Raw genomic sequence first — 12,640 nt, forward strand, 5'->3', positions numbered from 1 at the left:
ATATATTATCAAACTTAAAAAAAAAACAATTAATAAGTTTATAAAATTTTCGTACCCATATAAAATCCCTTTAACCTATGAATATAGAATTATAAATTTAAAATGATATTCATAATAATATTTTTCTATTTTATTAAATTACGTTTTCCATTTATCATTTATATGATGCTTTCAATTTATCATTTAGATGGGTTCTCCTCATCACATAGTCTTCGTAAATTGCTAAGTTTGCCCAAAAAGAACCCAAAAGGTTTTAAAAAACATCACCCATATCACAAAATAATAACAAATCATAGAAGGACACAATTAGACTCTCATCTAAAATACTACCACTCAGTTTTGTTGGCAAAACAAGCTCTTCTGGAAAAATCGTCATTTACTTTCCTATAAAGTATGTTTTAACTTTTCCCCTGTTTTTCTTAGTAGCACAATATTTATCTTTTTCATATAGACCCCTTCCCTTTGTCAGGTATGTTTTAGTGATTTCCCTCCTTGTTTTCTTCCTACTGCAATAGAAATTGTACAAGTGTCTTTATAAAATAGCATGTTCAACTAATATTTTCCTTTGTATTGTGCAATGTTTCAATTCTGGGTGTAATCTTCCACTTGGAAATCATGTGTACATGTGTTATAGGCTATACGATTTGCAATTAATTCCAGATATGAAGACCCTAAGTTGTGCTTGACGAATGGAGTACTAGTCTAACGAGTGGACGAAACACGCTTCGTGTTTTGCACTCGCTCGCCACCAGCGAGACGCCTCCAGCGAACTCGTCCACCCTGTCAACAAGAGTGGTCCCTGTCTCCTTGAAATTTTCTCCGTCTCCGTCGACGTCTCAACTCTCGGCCTCCATCCATGGGAATTGCTTCCTTCGTCGTCACCGTCTCCAACATGTTGTTTGAACACTCGCCATCGACAACACGATGGCTCGCCTAACTCACGCAACCAAACCTAGAAACAAATTGATGGGGGATTCTGTAATCGTATGTCAAGCCCCTTTCCCACCACCTATTTTCTGAATTCCATTTGCTCCCTGTTCATTTTGAAACCGCTGCGCCCTCAAACGAAATCATCAGCTATCAAGAAATGTTTTCATTTTCAAATCCCCTCCATCCTGAAAGGAAATCCAATTACCCAACTAGGTTTGTCATATTCCGTTTGCACGTACCTGTAACCACAAAGCGAAGTTCGACGTCACCCAGATTGTAAGTTCAAAATCTAGTTGGTGTTTGTCTTGTTTGCTCATGTAAGAAATTACAAATAGAAATTTTTTGTTTATATTTAAATATCTTTAGCACACTTACATTGATTGCCCAACTGGTGCACCATTAACTATGGTCTTCATAGGCTCATAAACCCATAGGCTCATAAACCTATAGTTAGCCTGAAGTTATCATCATTTCCTATCCTATCTATGGAAGTTCCATCTTTGGTTATAAAAATAACGCTTTTTTTCTGCATATCAATTCACATTATTCATGGTAAGATCGTCATTAATACTTGGTCAGTGCAGGAAACTTGGTGAAATTTAATTACCCTTAATCTATTCCATGTTTTCTCACACAAATTTTAAAACCCTTGCACCTACATGAACTCACAGTGGTTCTCATCAAATCAGATTTCTTTGTATATGTTTTCTCACACAAATTTTAAAACCCTTGCACCTACATGAACTCACAGTGGTTCTCATCAAATCAGATTTCTTTGTATTTCTGAGCAACAATATAGTAGCAGGGGATTCACCTTATTATTAATATAAACTATTTAGCTTCATCCTCCACATTATTAATTTAGATTCCGCATATAAATATTATAATAATTCTTTGTGCTTATACAGAGATTATGATGTATGCAAGTATAACTAATATATAATTAGCATACTATTATATAATTAACATTAATTGCTCTCAAAAGGAATTGTTGTAAATGTCGTTCTGGGTTTTGCTTTTTTAATTTATGCAAACAATATTGTAATGTTTGACCCGTTCCCTAGCAGAGAGCGGAGAGCACACAGCTGTTGACCAGTTCCCTAGCAGAGAGAGGAGAGCACACAGCTGGTTGTTGCTTGCCAAGGGTTAGGAGAGAAACAAACTTGATTGCGAAAAATCCACTGGTTCATTGTTGCAAAAACAAAATGTTTCACCGTTGCAGAAACTCACTGGTTTTTTTGTTGCGAGAACTCATTAGTTGACTCTGTTGCCGCAACTCATTAGTTAACCATTGCAGAAACTCGCCAATTGTCTGTTGCAGAAACTCGTTGTCTGACCATTGCGGCAACTCAATGGTTGACCATTGCGGAAACTCGCCAATTGTCTGTTGCAGAAACTCGTTGTCTGACCATTGCGGCAACTCAATGGTTGACCATTGCGGCAGATCGCTAGTTGACCATTGTTGCAATCATTGGTTGACCATTGTATCACTCAACCATTGCATCACCTCGTTGGTTCAACTTTGCAGCAACTCACAAGTGGTTTAACTGGAGAAAAATGTTAAGTTTAGATAAGCATCAAAGCATAGTGAGAGAAAAAGGTGGGTTTTTATGAAAAACTCTAGGCAAATTGGATAAGAAAATCCACCCAAAGTGAGATGCCACTAAAGGAAACCTTGAAATAAAGGTATTAATACCTGTTTAAGGAATCAACTAGGGGACTGATTCCGGGCAAGAGTTTTCCATGGTCGGGGGAGGAGAGGAGGTTGGTTCAAAGTTGGGTGGAAAGATGTTTTCCAAGTAAATTTTCCATCCAGAATTCGGTTAGAGATTTATATTATTATTATTTCGTGATTTTTCTTCTGTTATCCCTCTGGAAAACTTAGATAATGGATTGGCGGGTTGTAGATCTATAATTTGTTGTTAACTTAGTTATTTGTGTGTTACTGATTTAAGAACAACTAGGGTAATAAATGATACAATAATTGTTGTTGTGGATATTCTTCCTGTGTATATGTTAGATAGAATTTGTGTTTTAGAAATAAGCTTAGTCCAGAGTATGTGACTCTGGGAATTTGGCTGAATATAAGAAACAACTAAGTAAAATTGATATGAGAAGTCAAATACATATTAAATAGATAGATGGATTAAAATTTCACGAGTCGATTTATTGGAAGAAACATGGGATACATTCACTGATAGTTGGATGAGTTCGTTCTATTGTTTGTGGCAATACTTTTGATTATATCCATCACACATACTATACAATTGATTTCTCGTACGAATACAGAGAAGAACTATTCTCATTAACCAAGAGCGGTATAACACCACCATCATGGTTAATCAAGATGGGTATAAAACCACCTTCGTGGTTATGGAGGGAAATGATCAATAATTCCTACAGTCAATGTGGAACAAAGAATTCTTTTATCTCTGTTAGAAAATTGCATGATGAACAGTTCTGGTAGGAAATTGAAATTAAATAAGGTAAGCAAGAGGTCTCTTTCCTAAGAGGCTATACTCCTTTATAGCACAAGGCAATATGTTTAATTGGAAATAATAGTGCAAGACGTTAGATTCAAATCTTTGGTTTCAGGTTCAGGTCAAAACCCTGAATATTTAGACCCGTCAAAACACCTGTATATTCTGAGAGGACTATGAAATAGAGACCCTAGCGGAAAATAGGGATCACCTGCATTTCTAGAGAGATACAAGGGGTTGTTAAGGCCACGTTCAAAAATATAATAGGTAATCCATAAAACTTAATTATCCATAATGCAATTTAACTAGCTCTTTTTCCCTCAAGCTATAGAAATTAAAGATACAATATTGCACAAGTATGTTAACAGGATTAATGCAGAGCGAAGGTTAAACCACGAAATTTACAATGATTGTTATGAAACCAAGTAGTTTTCTAAATGTAGTAGAGATATTAAATTCAGCCGAGCTATCTATGTTCGATTTTTATGCTAAGGGTACGAGTTAAGAATATGTATCGTAAGCAACAATACACTCTTAACTAGAACTTCATGCCACATTCATTATTATTATCACTACGAATATTATGTCACTTAAAGCCACTGTTATTATAATTCAAGCCAATGCAGCACTAGAACCAAAACAAGAGAAGCAATTTACATATACACATTGAATATGAACAAATAACAGCATATGCATAGTCAAAAATGCTCGTTGTGATACAGGTGTTACTGTGTCGGTAGGTATAACAAATAATGAACACCGATTACAAGAAGAAAAAGAGAGACAACTTCAAATTGTTGCACAACCAAATTATTAAGGAGAGAACAAAAACAAATATTGGACTCATTGGTACATCTTCATGATAGTGCTCAAAGAAAAAAAAATTCCCGACCCCTATTTTGTGTGAACAATAAAATGAACCCTTAGAAGAATTCAAACAGTTAATTAGGGATGAACTCAATTGACCCTTCCAAAAGGAGATTTGTCAATATAAGACAATGGATAGAAATAACTAAGAAGGTCCTCCATACTCATAGCAGAAAGTAGGGAATTATACAACCAATCCCAAAACAAAACAAATACCACTTCAGTCGGAGAAGTGATACTCTCGACTAAAATAGATATTCAAGTAAATGTTGAACCCCAGAAGATAACTTTTCCGAATTCCAGAGTTCCAGAATATGAATTTCAGCAACCTGGAGGGAGCAGAGAAAAATATAAAATGATTCAGGAGTCGCGCCATTTCGAACTTCGTTATTAGGAGAAAAAGTATACCTGCACAACAAATACAACAAGTCATTGAAATGTCTAGCAACTGAGTTAAAGACGCTAGGGATAGTGCGTATACCAAATATGTGGAACTGTCAGGAGGATGGATACATATAGTTGAAGGGAAACGATGGACCTGAAGCTTGGCGCACTTTTTCCTGTAGCTAATTGAGGAAAAAGGTTAAATAATCTCACCAACCAGCAAATCTAATATATATATATATATATATATATAAACGATAAGTAGCATGAGGAAACAAAAAACAAAAAAACAAGCATTATTCATTTTGCATACCAACGAGGGGGAAGCGAGCTGCCAACGATTCCGAACGCAACCTTGGAAGGCGAAGCTTGTGCATTAATAGACAAACTGGCACCAAAACAGGTGCAAGGGTTAAACCAGAGCATGACAGGGTAAAATGCGTAGGAAACCAACAGAATCAAGATAAAAACAAACAATGAGGATATTAGGCACTGGAGATATGGAGATCACTTCATCATTCTGGAACCAAAGCGACTTACTAGAAAATTGACGCAACATAATACTTTGCTTAGGGAAACATGAAGGTATCCTTGCTTATCAAACCCAAGGGCAATTTATGGCGGGTACACTCGGCTAGCAAGTGCTGAGGGAAATGTAATCGGAAACTTGGACATTATCGACAAGCCATCTAGATAACTAGGTCTACACCTGTGTCATTCAGAGGCCAGAGGGTGGATAGTAGCCGAGGTGCTTCAGAGGGAAGAAATCCAGGTGTGGGAAACAACTTAGGGAGTTAGGGTTAGATCAACCAGCCTCCACCCTTGATTGAGGGGCGCACATCCCAAGTCCCCTTAAGTCATTCTGGATAAACTATTAAGAGGGGCACATGCACTTGGTAGTGCCTATGTCCTTACCCTCACCTCATAGGAGCTTGACGTCACGGCGAGCATTGATCATGCATCCATGCATCCATCTCTTATCTTCCGGCGAATACCGGTCACCGAGCTCCGGCGATACGTGTGAATACCCGTCACCCAGCTCCGACGATGCGTGTCCCTGCCTGCCTCCAGCTCCGGCGATGCTGTGTTCCTGCCCGCCTCCACTTTGGTGTCTTAATGAGGTTTACCAACCCACGCTTCGAGGCTCATAAACTCTGCACCAACCATCCTCAATACACCAACCATCCTCAACACATTATCGTTATCTGGACTAATCCCGGCAATTCAAAGAGTGCAACCTTCGAACAGGAACATGGCAGAGCTCTGGCGAACAGACGTTGGTGATCCCCTGCAGCGCTTCGAAACCGGTAACGCTCTACCCTTGCGCCAAATTGTGCTTTGAATTACGGATTGAAGACCATGAAATTTATATCATAATCCTGTACCCACCCCCCTCCAGCTATTACTATTCTGAGCTTATCGCCAACCCTTAAAGAGGTTGTGAGCTTATCGCCAACCCTTAAAGAGGTTCTGAGCTTATCCTGATAGAACCTCTTTGTCATAATCCGGTTCACCTGGCTTAACAACCAAGAAACCCGCCGTGTAAGGGACATGAACCTTCTGGACGAGAACAGTCTCCGTATTGGCTACAATGAAAGGCTGCCTTTCCTTACTCATAGGTTTGAGGGCTGGTATATGCCCGGGATAACGAAGCTCCTTAAACACTCATATCTTTCACTGCTTGTGGTGAACCACCACCTATGCTGGAATGAATTAATTCCCTCAGTTTGGTATCAATTTCCTCGTTGCTCAGAGGGGACTCTTTTTCAAGCCTACCAACATAATACACTCGCAGGAATAACCCTGATAGAACCTCTTTGTCATAATCCGCAATCAACTCCTCTTTGCTTCAATTTACCCCAATGAAATTGAAGAATCCGGTTCACCTGGCTTAACAACCAAGAAACCCGCCGTGTAAGGGACATGAACCTTCTGGATGGCTATTACTATTCTGAGCTTATCGCCAACCCTTAAAAAAGCAGATAATAATTAGTACATGGAGCTAGCGGTTAACCATTAAAAATGGAATGCATGTGCATGATAAGGATAGCCTTCAATTGACAGTTCAGTTGCTATGAAAAATAGAGAGGCGACTTAACTGATTGGAAAAAGAAATAGCGATCTTATGGTGATTCCCTCTGGAAAATGATGTTTGTGTTTTGAATCTAATGCCATAACTATGGTTGAGCATAAACACATCCTATTGGACCATGCATAGGGTTATTGAGGTAGTTGGATTACGATGTGGCTATTGAATCCAATCATTTTTACACACAATTTTTTTTAATTTGGCCAATGTTGGGTGCCTCTTCTCTTGCTTCCAGTTTCTTAAGTCTAATCAATGCATTAATGAAACCGCATTTGATTATAGGTCTAGTCCCGTCGTTATCACCTCTAATTTTATCGATTTGAAGATCGATGCACCATGTCCTTCTGCTAGATTAGAGAAAATTCCACGGCTTACATATATCACAGCAATTAGTTTGTCTCTCACATCGATATAGGCCATGTTTTGCATTGTTTTCATTAGATTAACTTAGTTCCGATATGAACTGATTATACCCTTCTATTGATTCTTTTCTCGTGTTGGGATTATTTCCGGATCTCTGTGTAGTCATAATGGCATTAACACCGCCATGCTAGGTTGAGGTTGTTCCTAATTAAATTGTTGGCCATAGTTCTCTTAACTCGACATCCCCGATAGAATTCTATTTGGAGAGCCCAAGGATGCGAAAATTTTAAGAGTGTCACTAAATTGGGAGAGGGAGAAGTCATAAGGCTTATAAGCGAGGCTTGGCAACCGCAAGAGAATTTATGTGTTAAGTTTTTATCATCTACAGAAAAAGTTGAGTTGCAACAAATAGATATGTTTTCTGTCCAGTAACATATTATATATAACTTTTTAAATATATCAAGGATTTAAGAACATTTTATTCTATTCCAGTTTTCAAAATTTTAGTGTTTAAAATGGATTTTAGTGTTTATTCTATTATTATGTTGTTCTTTTTAGATTATGTTATATGGAGAACATTAATGTCTTTACTCTCCTGGTTATGTTTGCAAGGAAAAAATATGTCCTGTAAATAAATGTCATCCTATTTTTCCTTTGTTGAAGAGTCCATAGAGCCATCCCCCATGGAATGTGCGGGTTACGAGCAGTATGTGCATCTCCCCGAGCTCAGTGCCATGTGGAAATTCAAGGAATGGCCTGGTTGGTCTAGAGAAGGGTTGGTAAAGGCTGCCTTACAGTCATTGGAGATTACTTTTCGGTTTGTTCCGTCTGTCCTCTGTGACACAAGGACTTACATTGACAAAGAGGAATGGAAGAGAAGGCTTGAATGCTTTATTAGTTCCCAGATTGAGTTGATTTCAATGATTTGTGAAAATGACAAGCAGGTTCCCACTCTTCAGTTGTCACTAAGTAGTGGTGTTCTTGCTAGGAAATTTTTCCATGAGGTATGGCAGAGACCTGGTGCTTTACCTGTGGTTAGCAGAACAAGTGAAGAGAGCTTACTTCCTCGTTTGGGTACATGGAAAAGCGTTGAAGCTATGTTTTCTAGAATATGGCTTGCCATTGAAGGCCATATGCAGAGGACTCCCTTCACTTTAGGTCTGGGGGAACCAAATATGTCAGGTAAGCCTCTTTTTGAATATGATAGAATCTGCAAGCCAAAATATTTTCACTCTTTAAAACAACATAAAGAGTGCCATAATCCAGAAGATGCCAAACTTTTCAATGTCCTCCAGATCTTTGAGGCCTGGGTATTTGTAGGCCAAGAATTGTTGCAGAGAGTATATGAAAGAATAGACTCTTGGGATTTCGTAGGAGCATCCACAGACTGTTGGATGGTTGAAAGGATGTGGAACATGCTCACAGAAATTGTGAATTTGTTTCTAGTGATGGACCCAGAGGATTTCCTTTGCCTTAAACACCAGTTGGCAATTAGCAGCACTAGTACGCTTGCAGGCGCATATTGCCTTCGGTCTGCCCCCCTTAGAGACCTTACAAATGCATGCAAGGAACTAAGGCATCTGGTGCCCAAATTCATGGGTGTTGAGGCTGATCTAAAGGGTGGACCAAGGCTCGAGGAGGCACTTATGCATTTGTTTCATTCACATGGACTTCGCTCACATAACACTTCAGGTGCTTACCATGTTGCAACAATACATGTTCTGTTGGCCTTCCAGGCAATAGAAGCCGCGGTGAAAAGGTTTTTCTTCTCATATCAGCAGCTGGTAGTAACAACCATGGGTAGCATTGAAATGAAGGGTCCATCATATCTAGGTGCTTGTGATGCCCTGCGTCAGATATATTTTGAACCACCTTATTTCCCTAGTGTGGATGGTGCAAAGACATTTTTGGGTTACTATTGGCACTAAAAGTCTACAACTATGGTGGATGGTACACTGGAAGATCTACAGACAAATCAAGTGAAGTTTACAAGACAAAGAACAGTGCCTTCAGTTTTTCAATGTATTACCCCAAATTCATACATACACTTTTTACATTGACAATTTTGAATACTATACATAGAATTATATTGGATATAGGATTAGACTCATTTTTGTTCATCCCCATCAGTAGGAGCAATCAATAGAACAGTGCTAGAAATTTGAACAATTTTTTTTTTCCCTCTCCAACATGGATAGGATACTAAGGATTCATAGTGTGCAATTCCTCCTTAGTTAAATACTGTAAAAGATTTTCCAAAATTAAAAAGGTAATTATTAAAATTATTAAATTTTACGAGTTGTTTCTTTTTTTAATTTTTTAATTCTTTACCTAAATTCTATAATGAGTTTAATGATATTTATATAATTCATTATATAAAAAGATTGTAAGAAAAAAATAAAATATATTAAAAAAAAAAAAAAAAAAAAAAACTATAAGTTTTATATGGAAAACGTTGTAAAAAAAAATGCATTTCCTGCATTTTCATGATAGCTATTATCAAGTTAGATAATAGGAATTACAAGGATTGAGAAATAATGCAAAACCATGATAATGTTATGGAATTCAATCAAGGAGATTTATTTCTGATAGACTATTACAAAAAAAATTGACATTGTTTTAGTTATGGTTAAATAAATTTCTATTCTAGAGATAAATACAGAGAAATTTTCACCGTAATTAAAAACCTGTTAACTTCAATATCAAGCCTTCCTACAATTATCTAAGGCTACCTAAACTTTAAATTTAATATGCTTCATAAAATTCAAGTTTCAATACCTCCGCCTATTAAACCCACAACCACTTGAAATACTAAACTAATACATGCTTGCCTTCCCTTTTGTTAAGCCAAATTGAATTTGGTTGGTAAGCTATTGCCAATCTTTTTAGCTGTAGTTATAGCTTCAAATGGAATCCGAAGTAGATCCAGTTGTCCTTAGATGAAGTAATTGCTATTTTTTATTTTATTTTAAATATTTTGTTTTATTTGTTTATCGACAAATAAATAGCAATTTGTTTATGTTTACCAAATTGAATTTGGTTGGTAAGCTATTGCCAATCTTTTTAGCTGTAGTTATAGCTTCAAATGGAATCCGAAGTAGATCAAATTGTCCTTAAACGAAGTAATTGCAATTTTTTATTTTATTTTAAATATTTTGTTTTATTTGTTTATCAACAAATAAATAGCAATTTGTTTATGTTTACCAAATTGCCACTTTAATAATAGTTCTCAAATTATGTATCATCGAAATATTCTCAATTTTCTATGAAAATTCGAGGGAATGTTCTATTTTAACTTCATAAAAAATGCCTTGTTTTCCGGCAATGATAGGAACATTATAATTAGGCATCTCTACCGTGTCTTCTTTGGAGTAAGACAAATTGTGTTTTTCAAACTGTGTGAATATAGTTCATTAATTTAAAACGATGTTAATTTTATTTATTTTTTATATATTTGAATATATATAAGATGTACACTTTCAATTGTTTTTGTTACTGGGTTTTAGATAGTCTAATTTTTTAGTAATCAAATTTGAATTTTAATTTAATAACTATAGTTTATGAATGTAAATTTTTAGATGCGCGAAATTTATTTATACTTTTAAAAACTCAATTTATATAATAAATTAGATTATTAAAATTAAATCAAAATATTAAACAGTTATATTGCATTGTTTGTCGAACACAGTTTGAGATAGATTAAGCTTACTGGACTGTAGATAGGGAAGGTAACAGAGAGGCTTGGATATTACTGAATTCACCTATTTTGCTAACTCTGTTCTTTCAGCGAATATACTGATGTAGCTCATCTGATTGTTTGGTAAATTGAAACTAGATTTGTGGATGCCACTTCATAAACGCAACAGTGGTATTGGAAAATATTTTGTCATCCTTCTAAATAAATACCTTTGCTTTTATATGGCACCTTTTAAAACGAGGATACCGAACGTCCCAGCAATGGAATTCGAACAAACATAAGACATCTTTCTTTTGTTTGTTTTAGTTGTAAATGCCACACTTGTTTTTAGCACTTGGTTTATATATGTAAATATATCTATATCTATATATAAAATATATATGTGTGTGTGTGTGTTGGGGGGCGTGTTTATATGTGTTTGATATAAGTCGTAAAGCTGTCATGTTAAGTGAAACACAAATTTAGTAAAAAAAAATTATAAACAATATCTTAACCATATATCTCATCATCAACTAATCTAAATTATAAATTAACTATAATATCTAATCCCTCTTTTTATTTTCCAAGAGCCACCCATCCCAGCGGCAGCTAAAGTATAATCTTACTTCCAGTTTTTGAAAAGGAATGCTTGCTCGGTAAATGAGTTTAATGTGCAGGGTGTTTGAAAGAAAGTTGCAAATATGGTTGTAAGTGTTAATGTACACGGTTATAGTTGAGAGCAAAAGTAAAGCGCCCCAACTTTCATCCCAATCCAACTAAATTATAATATAGGTGCAGTTGCTGAAAAGGAATACTGTCGTAAAAAATGAGTCCTCAAAAATGAGTTTAATGACCATGGTATTAGAGGGAAGGTAGTAGATATGCCTATAAGGGTTAATTTACATTATAATTGTGGGTGAAGATAATAATTAATTAATTTTATTTTTTTGGGTAAAATTTAATGATTTTTGTTTTTTTATAAGATTGTAAGTTTTTTATTAAATTATATTCAAAAATTTTATAATGCAATTTTTTATTGGGTAAATTATATTTTTGAATGTATCAATAAATTTAGTTCTTCAATACTAATTTGTTTTAGTGAGATTGTAAATTTTAGTCAAATTATTTATAGTATAATATCATTTATAAAATACGTTGTTCTTTAATCATATAAGTTTAAATTTAGAACATTGATAATGCATATTGCTTATAATCATTCTCACTCCTAATATCTATAATTTGGCTTAACACTTATCATTTTCTTGCAGATTGACACATGGTTCGCTCGCTTGTGCAGAGCCTAACCCCACGGTTTACAGAGAACAAAAACAATCATTGTAATTTTTCTTTCATGGGTGATTGGCAACCTTTAGTGAATTGCCTTCACCTCTGCAATTTTTTTCCATATAGTTTAGATTGTTTTAATAATCAGTATTAGTAGGGCAATTACTTAGCCTTTACTTTAAAATTTTTACATTTCACACATAGCTTAATTAAGGGGAAAAGTAAGTGGCCATAATCCACACATTTTTTCAATTTGTTTTGCTATTTTACCAAGTCACATATCTTAATTAGCAAAGGAGTAAGTGGCCCATAATTCACTCATATTTTTTACTAACCAAAGCATCTTTACTTCATTAGCATTGGGACTAGGCACTGGTGTTATTAAAGAAAGGGAGTAGCCCCAACTTCCCTTGCGTCTTTTAAACGATCCTGGGCTTGCATCTGAAATCTTTCTCAAAGCACTCAGTTTTTCATCTCCCTTTTTAGGCTCACATAGTGTAATAGAAAGGAAGTAAGTGGCCCATCAATCACACATTATTTTATTTGCACGTAAGGAACAAACATAAT

The 12,640-nt window shown here is 35.7% G+C and overlaps 1 protein-coding gene and 1 pseudogene across 1 annotated transcript; one reads left to right on the forward strand and one right to left on the reverse strand.

Moving 5' to 3' along the window:
- Positions 1-4,326: 4,326 nt before the first annotated feature.
- On the reverse strand, positions 4,327-5,491 carry LOC149253250 (uncharacterized). The gene is made up of 4 exons (XM_089456790.1): positions 5,202-5,491; positions 4,975-5,049; positions 4,759-4,843; positions 4,327-4,685 (listed from the first exon to the last, which is right to left on the reverse strand). Exons 1-4 carry the CDS (start codon positions 5,218-5,220, stop codon positions 4,523-4,525), a joined length of 342 nt encoding a protein of 113 aa, XP_089312916.1. The 5' UTR covers positions 5,221-5,491; the 3' UTR covers positions 4,327-4,522.
- Positions 5,492-7,796: 2,305 nt separating this feature from the next.
- Positions 7,797-9,041, forward strand: LOC149253251 (nematode resistance protein-like HSPRO2 pseudogene; annotated as a pseudogene).
- The last annotated feature ends 3,599 nt before the right edge of the window (positions 9,042-12,640 follow it).

The sequence above is a fragment of the Pinus tabuliformis genome, chromosome 7 (assembly GCF_031772625.1).
Source record: "Pinus tabuliformis cultivar Carrire ecotype Pingquan chromosome 7, CPIR1, whole genome shotgun sequence".
NCBI classification, from domain to species: domain Eukaryota; kingdom Viridiplantae; phylum Streptophyta; class Pinopsida; order Pinales; family Pinaceae; genus Pinus; species Pinus tabuliformis.